The sequence below is a fragment of the Protomyctophum bolini genome (genome assembly GCF_963924005.1).
Source record: "Protomyctophum bolini genome assembly, chromosome: 7".
Taxonomy (NCBI): Eukaryota; Metazoa; Chordata; class Actinopteri; order Myctophiformes; family Myctophidae; genus Protomyctophum; species Protomyctophum bolini.
In genome coordinates this window covers 18,956,687-18,977,067 of record NC_137868.1, presented here as the reverse complement: position 1 = coordinate 18,977,067, position 20,381 = coordinate 18,956,687, and the positions used below count along the sequence as shown (strand labels likewise).

General features: G+C 44.1%; 1 protein-coding gene across 2 annotated transcripts in view; it reads right to left on the bottom strand.

The window, feature by feature from the left end:
- limd1a (LIM domains containing 1a) overlaps positions 1-14,342 on the bottom strand; it is a 37,550-nt gene extending 23,208 nt beyond the window's left edge. For both annotated transcript variants that reach the window (XM_080768462.1, XM_080768463.1), the window contains exons 1-2: positions 12,756-14,342; positions 12,190-12,598 (exon numbers count right to left, since the gene is read on the bottom strand). In XM_080768462.1, the coding sequence (XP_080624588.1) occupies positions 12,190-12,598; positions 12,756-13,697 (1,351 nt within the window). In that variant the 5' untranslated portion in view covers positions 13,698-14,342. The remainder of the gene's footprint in view (positions 1-12,189; positions 12,599-12,755) is intronic.
- Between the last annotated feature and the right edge of the window lie 6,039 nt (positions 14,343-20,381).

The window sequence follows — 20,381 nt, the reverse complement described above, 5'->3', positions numbered from 1 at the left end:
GATACGGGCGATTAAAACGATACAAAACAAAAGAAACAATGGAATGGAAAACCATCTAAAACAAAACACTTAATTACTGTCAGGAAGCTGGTTAGCATGCTGTAGCACGGACGGGAAATATTGAGCCATTTCTCTTATTTGACTTGGCACCGCGAGAACTCCTCTGTCCCATGAATACTGTGATAACATCTTAGGGTTCCTACATACGCACGCGCACACATGCACGCGCACACATGCACGCGCACACATGCACGCGCAAGCACCAAACAAATGTACTTAAAGTAACAAAGTAGTCAAAATTCGTTAGTAGTAAGCATTATGCATGGTATGATTAACACATGTTCAAAATGTGTCGAAATCTTTCAATAACAGCTGATCTACTAGCTCGTTGTGAGCTTGTAGATCAGCTATTTGTCTTAGTATTTAGTTTTTTTTATTTTATTGATTTGGTAAATATTATGTTTCGTAAGAATAATCTAAATCAACAAAGTAACAAATTAAATAATCGTAGTGGAGAAAAAAGTACACTATTTGCCTCTGAGATGGAGTTGAGCAGAAGTACAGTATGTGTATCAAAAATATGGAATTCTCAAGTACTTAAATATGGTACTTGAGTATGTACTTACTGTAGTAACTTTACCACCTCTGCAGACACAGACACATACATAAATACACAGCAGCTGCCTGACGCACAGACTGAAAGAGGAATGCAGACTCAAAACAAAGGAAAAAAGTAGGAAACCAGGATGAAAGATGTATTACACACACATAAAGACTGTGCGAGTCACAACTGTACTAAAACTGGAAAATCACGAGGGTTACTTTAACTCCGAGAGTACAAATGGAGCCAAATGTGTTAATGTACACACACTGTACATTAACACATTTGTACAGTACAAGTACAGTATGTAACCATTGGTCACATACATACACTGTTTCTGTCGGTCTGAGGTGTTTAAACAGGCAGAAACGCAGGGCTCAACAAGTTTAGCTTCACATAATTGAACCATTGAATCATCACATTCTCTGGGAGGTTTCAATTTAATGCAACTTTTTAATACTATTTTCGTCTTTACAATAATGAGCCGAAAGTCCTGAGTTGACCCGTGAGAGTGTAAAAAACATTTTTGTGAGATTATGAGCCCTGAACATAAAAGATCTCATCCTCTTATCCTCTCATCCTCTTATACCTCTCCCCCCCCCCCCCTCCCCCTCTTAAAGCAATAGGACACTCTGGTAGGGGGGGTGAAATATCTATAGAAATAGAAATTGATAATCCAAAATAGTATCCTCGACTCCTCATTGACTTACTTTGCATAGGGAAACAGATTTTCAAAGTTACTAGCACATACGTACCATAAATGCGAACAATGTGGATAATGTCAATACAAACCCGGTTCAGCACTAATTTACTTTCAAATAAAAATGTCTACTTTCTTTTACTATTTGAATTAGGAAGAAGATACCTGACTGCATCAGATTAGGCTCTTCAACAGGAAGTTGATTTGTTTTTAACTATTTTTTGCGGTGGCAGGAAAGTGTAGTTAACCTTTGCCAGCCGATCCAGTGATTTTTCCTCATGTTCACATCCTGTTAACCAGCCTCCAGACCACCATTGTAACCATCGGCTATCATTAGCATTAGCTCATGCCGTTTACGCCAGAAACGTTTGTAATGTCGGGAGCGGTGAGAGACAAAATCACAAATTACATCCGAACTTTGAATGGCTGGTGATTACCATGGACAGTGCTCGTATTTCCAGAATTATATGGTGTTGAAAATCCTACAGAACAGAAGTCTATGGGGCCGTGCAAAGATCCTAGTGCTGGAGGTGACGGAGGCGTTGCTTAGCAACAGGACCAATGTTAAAAGCTGATTTTCGGCCTAGCCACTTCATATACTGTACTTCAAGGGGGATACGAATATGTTCGTAAATAGCAAAAACTAGTTAATTAAAAAAGAAACGCCAAAAGAATAATAATAAGCAGAACCGGGTTTTGTAATGATAAGATTAGCCCTATCAATTTCAAATCAATTAAATATGCACAGAAATGCACATGGTAGAGAGAGAAGGACCTTTCAGTTTGTCTGTGAAGAATCACTGTGTGAACATGATGGCTGACACATTAAAACTGGGAAATGGGACAACTTGAATAATCACTGGCAAGACAAGGTATCAACTACAGTAGTTTATAAATCTATCTGATAGAATAGAGTGAGTTACAAGACAGGGGATAAAAAGCACATCTGTGTCATTTGGGATTTTAGCTTTACCCATTAAAAAGCGGGGCGGCGGTGGCTCAGGGGTAGAGTGCCTGGATGGGAACCGCAAGGTTGCCAGTTCGAACCCGGGCTCCCCCAGAGGTTACTGTCGAAGTGTCCTTGAGCAAGACACTGAACCCCTAATTGCTCCCGATGTGCTAGTTGGTGCCTTGCATGGTTTCCGCTGCCATCGGTGTGTGAATGGGTGAATGTAATGCACAATCTATGTAAAGCGCCTTGGATAAAGGCGCTATATAAAATGCACCATTTACCATTTACCAAAGCAGATATACAAGCTCATGTACTGTCTGCTATTTTATGAAACATCTTGAAAGTTTGAGAACTAGAAGGCACAAATTTGTAGAATCGGCCTCAGGCCTTAATGGGTTAAGATGGTGGTCTGTGACCAGCCCAAGTTCATATCATTCAATTTGGGGGTCCTTGACATAAAAGTATTTGAGAACCACTGTTTTAGGTAGAAAAATAGGCAACAAAGTCTTATGCACACCCGATATGTTCTGAGACGGGTACGTAGGCAAGGCTCAATGTATTCAGAAAACATGCACAAAGACCTGCACATCGTCTGCACTTTATTTAGGCAACGTTTAAGACCTTCTTCAGGCATCTGCTGAATAATAGGTAGCCACATAGCTACATACATACACATAGATTAGGTAGAAAAATAAAAATACCTCAGGGGGAGCAAATCAGAAAGACAGACAGAGCCAGAGAGAGGGGCCCGCCGTCTAACCTCCCCAGCTTAGCCTGGTTCCAGTATGGACACTCCACAATGAGCCCTCTGTATCACTCGCATCACGCGTTTGCGGCGCGTGCATGCACACACGCACAGTTTAAAGAGGGACTTCTCCCAGGCTCAGTGTAACACAACACACAATTATGGCTGTATTCACCTAATTTAACCATGCCTCCCAGAATGCAACAGCAGAGGATTTAATACCGCTCAACGCATTTTTGAAATGTCAGGAATGCACACAGCACAAGTTAAAGTAGACGCTAATGTTGTAGTAAAGCTGGATAATTCACTTTGTTTTGGGTTTTTGAGCGGTGCCTCCGCTCCATTACACAGCTATGCGTGTCCCTAAAATTCCGAAAATCAAAGTACAGAACAGAGCACAGTACACTACAATACAGTACAGAGCACAGTACAGTAGAGTAACCATAACAAAGAAATGTATAGCTGCTCAGTTCACACAGGTGTGATTATTTTATACCGGTAGGTATGTTCGCTATTTAAGGTTTGTAAAACAAAGACCGGTGTTGTTTTGGATCACACCGGGAGAGACCCACATATCATCCATGATTTAAGTTAAAAAAGCTGTTCTATGGATGCTCTGCATTCATGCTGTACCTTTCCCTTCACATTCTGAACCAGTTTCCCCCTGGTGTCCGCCCATGTCGGGCATGACATTAGTCAGAAATGTATCATTGCATCTCCCTATTTGAACGTTTTGTGTTTTTCTCTTTTTTGGTAAATTAATGCCTATACTCGATCACCGTCACACATACGCATCAAAAGTACCAGTTCTTCGTGCCGTGTTTTGAGCTTGTGGATCAGCTGCTAGTAACAGTTTTGGATATATGAGGTTTCCACCCGACAAGAGACATTATGTAATAAAACAAAAGGGAAAAAAAAGAAAATCCTCAAATGTATGGGAGGAGGAGCCGACTGTTCTACCGGGAGAATAACATTTTGTTCAACTCTGTGTTTATTTTGACAGCTAATTTAGATTTAGTTTAGTCAGTCTTTTGAATAAAACAAAACATTTTTTGTCACACTTTAGTCATCTGAAAGGTTAGTTTTTATTTAGTTTTTGTCCGTTTTTTTGTCAACAATATGAACAATGCTTCAACATCAATGGACACTGGTCATCTGATGGACATCTGGGCAGAGGAGCTGGGTTTTTCCATATCAGGTGTGTGTGTGTGTGTGTGTGTGTGTGTGTGTGTGTGTGTGTGTGTGCGCGCGCGCACTCTAGTTCATAATTCTATGAACAGAGACTTGCAGAGACTCGACTAAACTAAGATTTGCACGTTAGTCTCTCCCATGTGTGAAAGATGTGGTACCACTGAGGGATCTCTTATCAAGTAACAGCTAACTTGTAACCATCATGCTGGGCGATACTTGTTTGCTCAAGGGCCCCTCCCTCTCACCAAAGACAGGTGCTTAAGGCAGGCATGATTGTGACCAAAAGATTGATTAAAATGACTAAACTGGAAGTCTCCCATCATCCCGATGTTTCAAGAGGTAGCTCAACCAAGATGCTTTCTATTATTGCAGGAATGGAGTAAGTTTGTCATCGCAGAACAGAATTCACAAAATAACTTCCAGAAAATGTGGAAGCCATTCCTGGCACTGATCAAAATAGATAAACTATTTCCACTATTGGTGGTACGATGAAGTATTATGCTGTAAGGGCTGAAGGGTTTAAACATCTGGCAGTCTCATTCCTGCTTCGTCTGCATGAAAGGCACACAGGCACACACACACACACACACACACACACACACACACACACACACACACACACACACACACACACACACACACACACACACACACACACACACACACACACACACACACACACACACACACACACACACACACACACACACACACACACACACACACACACACACACACACACACACACACACACACACACACACACACACACACACACACACCTGTCTGCCATGTGACACCGGGTACGGTATACACTGAGTTCTTTTAAATAGCTTGTATTTGTACATTGTTCCTCACTGTTATTTCCTCGTGTGGAAGTTGGGAAGGAACGCAGCTGAACTGCCACTGCTTGGCGACAACTAATCTAGCATTGGCCAGCGTCCCATATTCCAAAACGCCACCATTATAGGCACTTTTGAAACTGCTTGGTTTTTCTTTTGCGCTAACGGCTACCTAGAGAGAGAGAGAGAAACAGGGAGGGGCACAGGTGCCAAATCGGTCCTCCCCATTCCACTTTATGCTCACCATCTGCAGCTGTCAAAACTAACTGTCTAAAACTAAACTGTCTGTTGGTCTGTCTGTCCTTTTCTTCTCAAATCCTTCCCTCTCCTTTTGTCTCCGGTCCAGCATTTCCTTTCTTCTCCTCTCCGCCTTGGCACTCCTCAATTACCTCCCTTTTCCTCTTCTTTGGACTCTTCATCTCTCCTCTCCTCTCACCTCCTTTCCTCTTCATCTCTCCTCTCCTCTCCTCTCCTCTCACCTCCTTTCCTCTTCATCTCTCCTCTCCTCTCCTCTCACCTCCTTTCCTCTTCATCTCTCCTGTCAACTCTGCTTTCATTTATTCTCCTCTCCTGCTTTCCACTCCTCTCTTCTTCTCTCCTCTCCTTTGGACTCTCCTCTCCCCAGCCCTCCCAGTGGATTCATGGTCTAGACTCTAGACGGTAATGAAAAAGATACAACCCTCTCCTCATCACCCCTCTGTTCTCGACAGAGTTCCATCGCTATTTCTCCTCTGAAACATCTGCCGTGCTTTTTACCCAATCTGACTAGAAGCGCTTTTGACGACAGAGCAACGAAAGAGAAATGCTCTCCTTAAAACCCATGAATGACTCATCTGTAGCCATTATCAACCACATGAAATGGGGACTCTTCCAAAACTGACAAAGCTGTCGGGAAACATCTGCTGAGTGCGCGTGCGTGTGTGTGTGCATTTGTGTGTAGAGCATGTGAAAATGTGTCACTGAAATGTATTGAAAAGAGCCATCATGTCACTGATAATTATTCTCATTTACCCATGGAGCGCACGTGTGTGTGCACTGTGCACAGCAACAACACAACAACACAGCCAACTGACTAAAACCACCACAGAGAAAACAATCTCTCTCACACAAACACTTCTCCAGCACTTATTGCAGTGTTTGGATGGAGGGATTACTTGATCCCATCTGGCTGAGGATCCCATCATCCTAACTCTTCCCAGGGTTTTCTGGCTCCCGCTCTGGCAGACTTTTATGAGCCAGGAGCGCTCTCTCTCTGTGTGTGTGTGTGTGTGTGTGTGTGTGTGTGTGTGTGTGTGTGTGTGTGTGTGTGTGTGTGTGTGTGTGTGTGTGTGTGTGTGTGTGTGTGTGTGTGACTGTGTGTGTGTGTGTGTGACTATGCTTGTGAGAGCAAAATGTCCCCACAAGCATAGTAGAATTAGAGAAAAAGTCATTGTAAGGATGACTTTCCTGGTCCTCACAAGATCAATGGTAGTTGTATGGTTAAAAGAAAGATTCAGGTTGGGGTTAGGGTTGGATGAGATATTTAGAGGTTAGGTTTAGGGGTTAGGGGTGGAGTAACGCCTGATTTATCCATCGATGGAGCCATGTGAAGAAAGTAGGCAATCCACAAGCTCATAACAGGTTGCAGATGTGGTGTGATGTGAGCTTGTAGATCAACTATTTGTGGTGTTTGACACCGTCGGACTGCGGACCATAATTTAGACATTAGTTGTGTGCCGGTGTCACGCACCGGAAATGGCAGATCTACAAACTCACAAGCCTATATTGATCGTCTATTTCCGGCTATCCTCACAAGTATAGTAAGACAAACTTGTGTTTCCGCACGTGCATACGTGCGCGTGCGTGTGTGTGTGCGTGTGTGAGAGAGAGAGAGAGAGAGAGATGCACACAACCATGCAACCATCCAGTCATAAATTTCCAATCTACTCTAGCTCTCACAGCCAAGGACAAAAGAACCAACGGCCTCCAAGAAAACCTTCTCTAAAACGTCTCTCGTTTGTCTAGTCGTCCATTCAGCCGCGCCGCGGGAACCTCTCAGCTCATCGGAATCCCCCCGACCCGTATTTATAATCACCCCCACCCCCCAAACCTCCTTTGCCTCCATTTCTTAAATTCTTCTCTCTCCGTTCTCCAGACATTCCTCGCTGCTCCCCTGGTACAGACAGATTTTTTGGCAGTGGACTCATTTTCCCAGAACCTTCAGTTGCCAATCAGGGCAGGGAGCACGACAGACGGGATACAGCCCTATACTTCATAATATCGTCGCTGTCGAGCAGAACCTCTTATCTTCACATTTTAACTTTTTGTGATTTTCTTCCATAAATTAAACCCCTAATCTTCCTACAGGGTCACATCTAAAGTAGCAGATCCGGAACACAAGCTTAAAGTGCAAGACCACTTTTTAGGTTTGGGTTGTGTAGTTAACCTTGCCATGATGTAACTCCAAATGTGGACAAGAAATCAAAAATAATTGCTCCAGTGATTAGAAATTGATAATTTAAAATATGCTCCTCATTGACTTACATTGTATGCTGAAACAGCTCTGAAAGTCACTCTTTTAGTATAGCCTCGGAAACCCAGACGTTTACTCTTTTAGTAGCCTATGTAAACAAGCACAAAGTTGATTCAGAATCAGACAATATATAGAGCTAGAATCCCTATTCTGTGGGGAACATCCGCACAAGGCTATTGAGCCATTTTTGTCAAACAGTTTTGGTGTAGACTCTACACTGTAGAGGGGAAAAAGAGAAGACCTATTACAGAGTCAACGGTCAAATTGACTAAGTATTGAGTTGACCCCGATGCCTGAAACGAGCACAAACCCCCACAGGAGTGCGCCACACTCGTCTCTCCGTCAAATTCCCTATACCTGCCGCTCGCCTCTCATTGAAAATTAATGACAAAATGCACTTCCTGTCTGAAAAGCCCTTAACCCATTAAGACTGATTTAAAAAAAGAAATCCTAACGATTTTCTTAGGAAAAAGAAAAAAGAAAAGTGTTTCTATATTAGTGTTTCTCAAACAGCCTCATCTCAAAATATTTGTTCCATGGAGGCCCAGAAGCAAAGTTTTGAGATTAACATTTAAAAACATGTATATAATTCCAAGATTTGGACAAATGTTCATGATTTTTCTAAAATAGAAATAAAGTGTGGCAATGAAGCGTGGCAATGATCTTGTATAACTGCTGTGTTTTTAATAAAATGATGCAGATGCTTTCCCGGATTGAATGGGTTAACAACAAACACTGAACATTCTACTGTGTATCTGAAATGCTGTTAAACTGTAGATACAGTCCTGTAAAACACTATTAGTCAAGCTGAAAAAGCACTCGGAAAAATGAACAATTTGTTTAGCCATTTCTTTTCTTTTCCTTTTTTTTGTTTCCCCGACTATAGCTCCAGGGTCTCTTGGGACAGTGTTGTATTGTGCTCAAGACTTGGAACACATCCCAGTAGATCTGTACATAATCTGATAAGGATTCATAATCCCTGTTAAATTGTGTAAGCATATACATGTGTTTGTGACACCACGTGCCCTTCCTCCGCGTCAGGATACTGCGGGCTCAAGGACAAAGGATGTCCATGTTCAACAAGTAGAATCTGCTGCTTGCTAGATTGTGTATTCCATCTTCATCTTCCTATCCCGTCTACTTCTGTATCAATTATTCCATAATTGGAATATCTTCCAATGATTACTGTGGTTTGTGCAGGTATATTATCGAGTCGACGTCGGGCAGAAACCTTGTGGAATGTTTTCAATACTCAAAATCTTGAACGACTTGTTAAATATTTGGAATAATCTTGAGAGTTTTTAAACACAAAGCTAATGGGCCTGGGGGTCCCTGGCACCAAATGCTTTCATATGGTGGGTCCGCAACTAAATACAAATAATTGTGGGGATTCTTGACATGATGTCAGAGAATAAATAGTTAAAATCATTATTCTCTACACTCCATTGGTGAGAGGTGTACACTGTACAGTACAGTATGTCTTCCCTGGTGAATTGATATACAACCCATTGTTTGATAACGCTTGCCTCCACCAACACACTATCAGTGTGTCACACGCCAAGGGAAGGAGAAACGTGTACACACGCCACGCTAAGCCAAAATGCTGCTCTGTCCATCAAGCAGGCTATTTTCTGGCATGAAAGCATGAGTCAGAGGATGAGCCATGCTCTTGTGGGAAACTCCACAAAAGAACTGTGTGTGTGTGTGTGTGTGTGTGTGTGTGTGTGTGTGATATACTGCATTGAAAAACACTTATTACAAGGGCACATTGTGCATAATCTCCCACTCATGTGTGTCGGACGCCTGTTGTTCACGAATACATTTCCTTAAAACAAATTGATATATATTATCAAATAATTCTCTTGTGCGTTTTCTTCACACAACACACAATCGATGTATCAAGCCCAAGTAATTAACTAATTTACTTTTGACAACTTTTTTTGTTCTGATGATAGTGTCAAACAAGTCTATGAAGCCATCTATGAAAAGGTTTAATATGTAACACCATTTTACACAATATGTAGTAGGGGTGCCTGTGTCATCTCTCTCAGCTAAGGTGTCCTTGCCTTGAAAAACATTGAAGACCAATCAATTATAAGTGACACAGAGCAGACACACTAGCTGAACGTTCATTGAACGACATCCTTGAGTTACGATCATGACATTCCAGCAGGAAATTCCTTCAATGAGGAGGAGGAGGATGCTACACCCAGTGCACAACATCCCTCCTCTCACGCTCTCTTTCTTATATACATTCTCTCATCCAAGGGCATGGATGGAAGGTCAGCCATGGTCCTTGGTCCACAACATGCCAGGCCCACGCATGATGCGCACGCTCCACCAGCTAGCTAGCTACACAGCTAAACAGTGCTTCTCAAACCCTGTCAAGGACTCCCCTAAAAAGGACCCTCATCTGAACTTGTAAATTTGCCTTTTAGCCTACGCATTGAATTGGGTTAAAGGGGTCAAAGATTGACCCCCTCTTTTAATACGTTTTTGGGGGCTTGTTTGCCTTTATTGGGAAGACACACAGCAAAGTTTGTCGGGACCGGGACTCAAACCCGCGACACACTGTCATGCTGGATTACCAGCCAAGATGCCCGCTAAGCAAGCCCAGGCCATTTGACCCCTTTTTAACCTGACTTTAAGCTAGTTTTACCATCAAACTGCTCCTCATTTCACTGCCGACCACTTGACCCCACAAGGACCCCCTGGGGTTCCCACTTTGAGAATGGTGAAGTAAACAATGAAGTCCTGGGTTATCAGAGCTTGTCTGTAGCAGAGTTAGTCATGGACAGATTGGACTACACAGACAACACCGAGTCAGCTGGTACACACAGTCCAGATGGCCTGAACAGAGCTGATGCAGGTGTTAACATGAGGTAATCAGCCTCGGCCGGCCTGGGACACTGATGGGGCCCACTATATAAACCCTTCTTTACAGGCCCCCTAACGCCCTACCTTATCTAACATTCTGTCTGGTAAATAAAATGATAAGTATAACATCTTTCACCAAAGCAATTAACTTTTTTTTTATCATTACCGGTATTATTATTATTATTTTATTATTGGGTGCTTGATAAGTACATTTTACATCAAAGTGCTTTACGAATGTGCATTATATTAACCTGTGTACTTAAAGATGGAGTGCCGTGATTCTTTTCCACCCTAAAACATGATCATCAGGTCTTATTGTTATATAAGGAGGTATCATTTTTTTCTCTCTTTTCTCTTTTCTCGGAAACTATGGCGCTGTCCGTGGTTTTGAACATAACGTTGATGTTCGGAGGTCATTTGTGATTGGAACATTGGCGTTTTCTTTAGAATCTAAGATGGAACCCAAAACCGGACACAGGTTATAGTGGAATTGATTCTCATCATGTGGCACCCAAGCACCACCACTTTTGTCCACCAGGTGGCACTCAATGTGCCCTGAGGCCCATTCTAAAAATGTCTTCTAAAGGTTTTCTGGAGAAGAAAAAAAGAAAGAAAATCGGTGGTGCTCAACGTTTTTCATGTGAAGGACCCCCAACATGATATGGATTTAAACGTGGTCCCAGAAAGATTTTCAAGATTTTTTCACAAATATCAGATCTACAAGTTCATAGCATGGCACAAGTGTCAAACCGGGTGGGAACCTTCTGACGATACCAAGACGGACGCTCTAGTGAATACAATCAGTATTTACATGCGTTACTGCTGCTGACATGGACTGTTTCAACGGCAAGATGGGGAAAATAGAGAGGAAACAGCTGCTGGAGAAGCAGAAGTGTAGTTCTATGAACTACACTTAAATAGTTAAACTAAACAAAAAGCCTGCAAATCATAAAGCCTCCCTTGTATGGCTTCATCCATCCAACAGGTGGTATCATCATTCTTATTGTGTGCACATGTGAGCACACATGCATGGCATGCACCCATAATAAAGGATAACGATGTGGAATGTGCAAGCGCAGGTCTGTGGTGGTGAATGTGATGTCATTTGGAAAGCAGCGAGTGGCGGCGCCAGCCAAGTGAACACGCACAGTTTTTCTTTCTTTCTTTCAAACAGTCAAATCCTTTAGTGTTCAATTGTAACTCTGTGTGTGTACGAGTTAAATTAAGAGAGAGACGTGGAGTTACAAAAGAGTCCATCCCTGAGAGAAAAACAACAACAATAACAAAAGGCCAGGGTGGATCAATATCCAGTTACTAATGAGTGTAGTTATTGACACGCCTGCAGCCCTATATGTTCTCCCAGTGTCTACTGTTAAACTGAACACTGTATTACATTCACACACAACGCAGAGAGACAGAGAGAGCAGACAGATACATACAATATGCTGGCACACATCCACAGCAGACAGTGCCATATCATCTGGCTACAGAACCTTGTGACACACATGGTGTGTGTGACTGTGTGTATATGTACAGTATATGGATATGAGAGTGTATGTGACAGAGGTAAGGCACATAGGGGATATAGGGGACTGTGTGTGTGTGTGTGTGTGTGTGTGTGTGTGTGTGTGTGTGTGTGTGTGTGTGTGTGTGTGTTTTTTTCTTTCTATACTTGTGGGAGCCAAATGCCCCCACAAGTATAGTAGATAAATAGATAAGATATAGTAGGCCTATAGGTTATTTTGAGGGCCTGTCCAAAACATTCTTACCGAAGTAGTCGGCCCTGGGCTGAGCGTCCATCTCCTTCTCCAGGCGGTCAGTGATGGCCTCCAACTTGATCTCGGCGGCGGAAGGCCCCTGCTCGGGCTGCTGCACGTGGACAGTCTGGCAGGGCAGTTTGACGGGCCTGGAGGCGGAGGGACCAGAGCCCTCAGGCTCGGCCCGGGCCTGGCCCGGACCATGGCCGATGGCCGGTTGAATGACATATCCGTGGGCCAAGGCTGTGGCCGGGACCTGGGATTCAGGGGCCGTGGAGGTGGAAAGCACAGGAGATGATGATGATGATGGCACTGCTGCGTGAGCCAGGGAGACTGTGGAGGTCTGTGGCAGGCCGTTCTGGTTGGTGGAGGAGGGTCGGGACGAGTGCATGGCTGGGGATGGCGTTGTTGCTGACATGGGCTGGAGTGGAAGGTAAGGTTATTATAGTTCAACTAAAACTTAACCAAATAACGAAAACTGGAATTGGAAGAACATTTTCTTTAACGAACTAAAATATAACGAATTAAAATATGTTTTGTCATTCAATATTTCATACAAATTGTCAAAGAATAATAACCTTGGTGGAAGGCTGGTGATGGTGGAGGTCAGTGAAGGCACTCGAAGGCATGCCGGAGACGAGGTCGGCCTTCCCCGCCGGGCCAGACGCCTCTCCTCCTCCCCCCCAGACCCTGGCCAGAGAGCCAGCCACCGATGAGGGAGGACTCATCCTCACCGGCGGGGTGGCGGCCCGGCTCTGGCTCTGGCTGGAGCTTGGAGACGGGAGACTGCTGCTGGATGATGAGGGAGATGGAGACAGCCGCTGGGGCTGCTGCTGATGAGAGGGGCTGCTGCTCCCAGACCCAGGAGAAGAGGATATTCCAGGCGATGACGCCGGTGAGGGCTGACTTCCTCTGGAAGAGGCCCAGGCTGCACCAGGCGGGCTGAGACTAGGGTGACTGGGCGCACTGTGGTGGGGCGCGTTTCCTGGGGTGGGGGGAGTCGGACTCGGGGTCTGCTGTGGCGGCTGCTGGTAAGAATGTGGCTCAAAGCGCTCCTTATTATCGTAATTGTTTCCGTAGCCATGTGCCCTGCTGGCTGGCAGCTCCGTCTGGACGCCCGGGTGTTGTTTCTGGGCGTCATAGGCCGAGTACTGACCCCCACCACCGCCGCCCACCGCGGTGCCACTGACCGGGCCGGAGAGGATCGGGGGTTTGGCCGCCGTCTCACCCGCCTGTCTGTAGCTGTTGATGGGCGGCCGGTCTTTAGTGTAGTACCCGCTGCTGCTGTTGGGGCCGCCGTTCATTCTCAACGCCAAGGTGTTCTTGGCCATTTCTTCCTGTTGCTTCTGCATGTGGATTTTGGTCATTTTCGTGGCGAACACTTTGCGGGTCTCCTCGAAGTCCGGGTTGTTCCCCGCGTCTCTCTTCATGCGGAACAAGCCGTCTCTGGACGCCTCGTACATGTTCAGGTCTTCAATGAACTTACTCGCCTCGAGACCCAAATCCTCGTATTTATCCATCTTGGAAGAAAAGGTATATCCTACCGGTTGCTCGAGTTAGTCAATAATAATCACAAAGCAATGTTTTGGTATTAAAACATAAAAAAATAAATAGAATTTTTAAAAGTCACACAACTGAAGTTCTATAGTTCCCAGGCAGCACCGGTTTTATTTGTTTTCTGACGTGGAGGAATTAATCCACGGTCCAAGTTGAAGTGCGACTGTCAGTCTGCTGTGCCAGTGCCTCCGTCTCTACAACTTTCACGTCCCTTTGAAACCTGGACAAAAGTAAAGTAACGCCTCCTCTCCTCGGTGTGTTTACGTCCGCTCAGCTCAGCAGGACAGGACGCCTTGTGTTCGGTTTGTAAAAAAGGCTGCTTCCGAATTCAGATCCGATAGCCTGCCTGCACGACCCCCGAACTCTCACTGAACCCCCTTAACTTTTACTTCACAGATTCCACTTGAGTTTCTTCTTATAGCGCCGAGTTTGGAGAGAACCTTCATTCAAAACTTGTTGTCCCCTTCTCACTTTGTAACTCTCTGTAAGTGAGTGAGCGTCTGTGTCATCTCCCGCAGGTCACTGAAATCCACTGGCGAGATGATCATTCACAGCTGAATAAATAGTGATCCGAACTATGGAAGCCGGAGTGTGGACTGTGGATCAGAGTCGTGTGTGTGAAAGAGAGAGGGGAGGACGAACCCAACGTGGCCAGTGGACCGTGCAATGCAGTGCGCACTATGGTTGTTGCCGTGTGTGTGTGTGTGTGTGTGTGTGTGTGTGTGTGTGTGTGTGTTTAAAGGCACAGCGCTCCAAATCTGCACTGTAGAAATCTTCAAGTCTCACGAGTCAACATGATTCATAAACTAAGCTGTTATAGTTTTTAAGTTCCAGACAGTCAGAGCTGTATCAGATCAGTGACAAATGTGACCGTTTCAGAGTTCCAAATCTGAGTTTTCAAACTCAAGACATGACATTTCTGAAGCTATAGTCTTTTTCTTTCTTTCTTTCTTTCTTTCTTTCTTTCTTTCTATTATTATTATTATTATTTCTTTTTTTGGGGGGTGGGGGGGGGGGGGGGTGTTAAGATTAGACTTTATGATTAGAATCAGGCTCTAGTAAAGCAATGGTAATTTATTAACCTAAAACAAGGTCAGGCAGGCTGGCCACACATACCATGCAGGCAGGTAAAGTATTCATGGTTCAGTGATGGATGTGCCATCATTAGACCAGTGGTTGTCAAACATTTCCATGTCAAAGACGGCCACAATTATATTGTATTTTGCTCCAGACCCCCATTTGAAAAGAGTGGCCCCCAGAAGAGAAGATTTGTCAACATTATTTTGTCAATTATTATTCAAATTAGCTGATCAATGGCTTAAGAAGTGTTGAACCTGTTCATTTATCATGGGGACCCAGGGGGTTTATGTGCTTCAGCCTCTGCCTCAGGTTGCGGTGTTCAGAGTACGGGTTTTATGCCATTCAGACTGGGTTTTATGGGTACATCTCCCATTATTGGCTTAGACTAGGCAACCTATGGCAATTGGCAGCCAATGATGAAAACCTTTATACTATGGTCGCTAGAGGTAGATGAACATGTTGTCCAGCCGCTTTTCAAGCAGCTGGCAAAAAATAAAATAAACGGGTGATATTGCTTAAACATTGTATTATCGAGGGAGATGGACTGAAGGAGAGGAGGGGGCATATTTACAATAGCCACCCCCCACCCGCACCCCAGTTTCGGGTGAGTGATGTCACACATTCCTCTCTCTCTCTCGATGTCCATGGAAAACAAACAGGCTTTATAGGAACCGGTGGTCCCCTCTGAGACCCTCCTTTCCATTGTATCCTATCCTGGTCGGAAGGTTAGGCTGGGGGGGGGGGGGTTACACTTTTGGTCTGTGCATAGTGCAGGAGGAGGGTTAAGTTAGGTGGACTCTGGAAAAAGCCCCCCCTCCCCCGCTCTGGGCAAAGGCACAAGTGACAGATTCACTCATTTGTATAGCCTTGATGGGGGAATTTGGTGCAATTACGGTCTTTAGCGCCTTTATTCAAAGTGCTTTACAATGTGCAGTGTTCACCCATTCACACACACGGTTGGCGGAGAAAGCCATGCAAGGCTACTATAAAACAAAGTTGAAGTGGCTGCTTTACATCCTGAACCATTGAGGCCCTTTGCTTCATGTAGCCTGCGTCTGGCTTTAGCCAGGCTACTTTGCTTGTAGCCTGCGTCTGGCTTTAGCCAGGCTACTTTGCTTGCTCCTCACACTAGCTCTGTAACTCTTGAGAGTGTACAAATTTGGTTTCCATTTGGTTCCATATGTACACCCTCAAGAGTTAACCCTGCAGATTGTATAGTGTGTATGTTGGGGTCCCATGAGATTAAAAATAAACAAAAAAACACGTGTGAAATGAAGGGCGCTCTTTTCATCATACATCTCATTCTGGCCAAATTGCATCCTAACTTTTCCGTCTTCAATTTTCTGCTCTCACTTTTATCTTCAGCCAATCAAATCATCGGTATGGGGTGATCAGCCAATTACAAGCCAATGTTTGTGTTCACACAAACCCGGAAAGCTGGCCATAGGAGGGGACATATAGAATGTTTTCATCCGACACCGACAATGCACAACAGTGGCAGTGGTGTGAGGAAGCATGGAGCCAGTGTGCGAAGCACCCCGGGCCTCCAGGCTGTGTGATGGGGTTGTAATTGCAACCGACTGTTTATAAGGCACAACCATCTGTACATTGAGGAAGCTGCCGCCACAACACAGCCTGTCCTCCCAGTGTGAGGCCTAAGCCGCCCAACCTTGTTTACGACATTCTCACGCATAGACCCTAATCCGCCATCATCATCAGACATACACTGGATATATCCTCAGTCTGTTCATTTAACTCTAGAGAATGGTACAAAATGTAACCGGTCCATTCGTTTATACTGTATGTCCGTTTGTACATTATCAGAGTAACAAAATGGATTTTAACCACTCTAGACTTGGTAAACTGGACCTGAGTAGACTGTGCTTTTTCCCCATCCACACCAAATCTCTTCCCCCAAAATAGCCATTTACTTAAGTACTGTAAGTTTAATTTTGAGTTATGTGTACTTGAGTATTTACAATTTTCAGTACTTTTACTTGTACTCCATTACATTTGAGAACTTTAAATGGGACATTCTGCACTGTGAGTTTTACTTTTCGTACTTTCACTCAAGTAAATGTTGAATTCCGGACTTTATTGATAACTTTATTTAAGTAAAGAAGTTTTTTGTGTGTGTGTGTGTGTGTGTGTGTGTGTGTGTGTGCGCGCGCGCTCACATATTGTTTCTATTTTATTATTATCCTGTCTGTGTGTGATCTCCTGCAATTATAGCATTTGTCTACTATTTTATTTCCTGAGTTGGCAACACATACTGTAATGTTCAATTGTTTGTCTTTTTGCTTTCTGTATGTCCTTGTCTATTTCTGTTCATGAAAAATGAATAAAATTTAAGTTGAAAAAGTTAAAATAGCTGATCTACTGATCAGTGAAAATAGCTGATCTACATCTGCACAATGCATCGCAGACTGAGCTGGAGAGATGGGGAGAACCATGAAAATTAACAAAGTATAGCAATATTTGATTATCGGACAATAGAGCTTTAACATTTTTATCAAAAAAAGATATATAAAAAAATTAGCCTAGTCTGTTACTCAGCCCCACAGTTCAGACGGTGGAAAACGTGAGGTCACTCTGGATTTTACTGCTAATGCTAATGAGCACACAGGAACATGTCGACGCTCATTTTCTGTTGGCTAAGTGTGCTGTTAACACCTCATTAAATTCCAGGGTAAACACGTTAGCATGGTAACGTGTAATGACATAGCAGAGGATACGCTTTTATTTACCAAAAATAAAACAAGTATATTAACTCGTTTGAGCTACTGTACACACAATCTGGCAGCTGGGTGAGTTGAGTTATGGTTATTAATTTGGTATGGGCAACACAGTGGCTTTAGATTTGTTTATACAAAGACAACTAGGTCCACCGTTTTAGTGTTTGTAGCGAAACGGCTCATTTACAATACCTATCCAATGCAGTCATTGCCCAATTAATAAATAGCTCGGAATCCCCCAGGGGTCTACAACACCTCGAAACATCAAACATGTCATAACGCACCACACTGTGGGCTGCTAGGGCTCGAGTGGTTAAAGTTGCTCTATGGCTGAGACCACGGAACCCCGTTTTGCGCACTGGACTAGCTGGGCCCCATCTGTTGTGACACGCCGTTACACAGCATCATCATTTACGTCAACCCCTTGGGTGAGAAGGTGTTGTAGTTATTCGCAGCACGTACCACAGCCTTTGTTTATCAGGACAACATAATACCTTCACAAAGCCATGCAAACCCTGGAGCATCCAGCCTGGGTGACTGTCGCTAAGGAGAGGTAAACATCTAAATCCACGTATGTGCAGAGATGACTAAATAAAACCCCCGTCCATACAATGAGCTCACAAAATACTGTACTCCAGTATTATAGCCACAGATGATCCAATTACTGCTCCTGACGTCACGTCACTAACATTTACAATGAGTTCCACTGTAATAAGGTGATATAAGCTTGTGAAACAGGGTGTGTGTGTCTCTTTGACCTAACCCATTGAAACTGGGAAAGCATGCGTGTCATTTTCAATTCTTTGTGTTGGCTATTCCAAAATAGCAGATAAACAAGCTCACTGCACGTCACTTTGTGCCACGCTGTGAGCTTGTAGATCTGTACACACACACACACACACACACACACACACACACACACACACACACACACACACACACACACACAGCTTAAAGATACTGTTAAGCATACAGTCCACCGTACGCGGACACATTTATGCCCGTGTACAATACAGCAAATATTCATTGGGGCCAAGATGACAAATCCTATTGAGGGCCTACTAGGCCTACTTGTCCTACTACATATGTGTGTAGGACTAGTAACAGCACTATGCTGAGTCACAGCCATACTTCTGTCTATTCAGTGATCCCCTGGTAGCCATGGCAACTGAACTGCCGGCCCTGACAGATGTCTCAAATGACTCTAGGGCCCGTCAGTGGTCAAATTCGCTTATTAGTCACAGGAAACGTGAAATCACAGGAGACCGCTCCAATAACGCTGTCCAAACACACAGTACCTACAAAGCTGCTAGTTTAGAGTTAAAAAAAGAAGAAAAAAAGCCTTGAGGCATGTTCTCATGACACATCTGACTCGACAAGAAAAAGAAGAAAAAAAGAAAAAGTGACAGTACTCAGCATTTTGCTGAGATTCAGCTGTTTTCGCTGTAGAGGGCCATCATCGGTGGTGTGTCGTCGTTTGAGGCGGCTCGAGTTCAGACTGGTTGGTTTAAGCCTGCGAGGCATTAAGGGGGACTTGTGGCTTCAGAGGAGAGGCGAGGAAAGCGGAGAACGAAACAAACAAACAAAACGGCAACAATAACACATTGAGTTGACGGGATCAGGTGTTGGGAGGGAGGCTACCGTCCACAATGTCTCCTTTCCCACAAGACTGCCACGCCTCTGCGGTCCACGGTTAAAGGACTACAACACCCATTTCACCATATATCTGGTCCTCACTAATGACTGACACACACACACACACACACACACACACACACACACACACACACACACACACTCTCTCTCTCTCTCTCTCTCTCTCTCTCTCTCTCTCTCTCTCTCTCTCTCTCTCTCTCTCTCTTCAGGAACAGGGATTAGCTTGGAATTCCCATTGATGATGTGATGGCACTGTAGAAAGGTCTCTGAACCGTCCAAAGCCCACCAATGGGATACAATAAAGTGACTGAAATGCTGTTATCTCATAATGAGCTTTAGCGAGGACCAATTATATATGAAGATAAGGTTGAAAAGAGTTGAAGTGCTCCTTCTTTAACCCTGCAAGTCCTGAATGTGAATGTGACCCTTGGACACCCCTCCTCACCCCACCCCCACACAGTCCTGGCTTCTCTTCCTGTTATTCTGTCTCTCCTGTGAGCCGTTTCCTGTCTCCTGATGGCCAGAGATAGAATATAGAAATATGGAGAATGGGTTAGAGGTTCACAAAGTATACGGCTTCCCCCCTCCCCCCCCCCCCCCCCCCCCCCCCCCCCCTCTGTAGCTACTCTTATTTCACTGTCTTTATTAAGAGGCTCTTCTTCACCTCCGGTATCCCGTCATGTCATGTGGCATTATTTCACCTGACATTAGTTTGATCATCAGAAGTTATCAAAGCATTTTTCTTAAAAGAGAGAAACGGAGGCTACACCTAGATGTGGCACCCTATCCTCCGGGCTGTAACGTACAGGACTACAGGCCTGCTTTCAACCATATGAAATTCCACCTGACAGATCCAGAAGTACAGCGAGGATCAGACGCAGAGCGACAAGGGGATGACACGCTATAGATCGGAGTTTCACCAAACAATGGGTGGGGAAAGAAATGTTTACGGAAATTTAAACAAAAAACAATTGCAAGAGAATGTGACATTTTCAAAAATCTAAAACATTCCAAAAAGTGTATTTGGGTTTTACCCCTAGAAGCTCACAACAGAGGATTTTAATTTGAAATGAGGGCTTAACTTCATCATTCATATTCATAATATATTTCTTTGTAAGTTTAGGCCTCAGCTGAACACGTTTGGGAAGCCGTGCACTTGACGTTTCTCAGAAACAT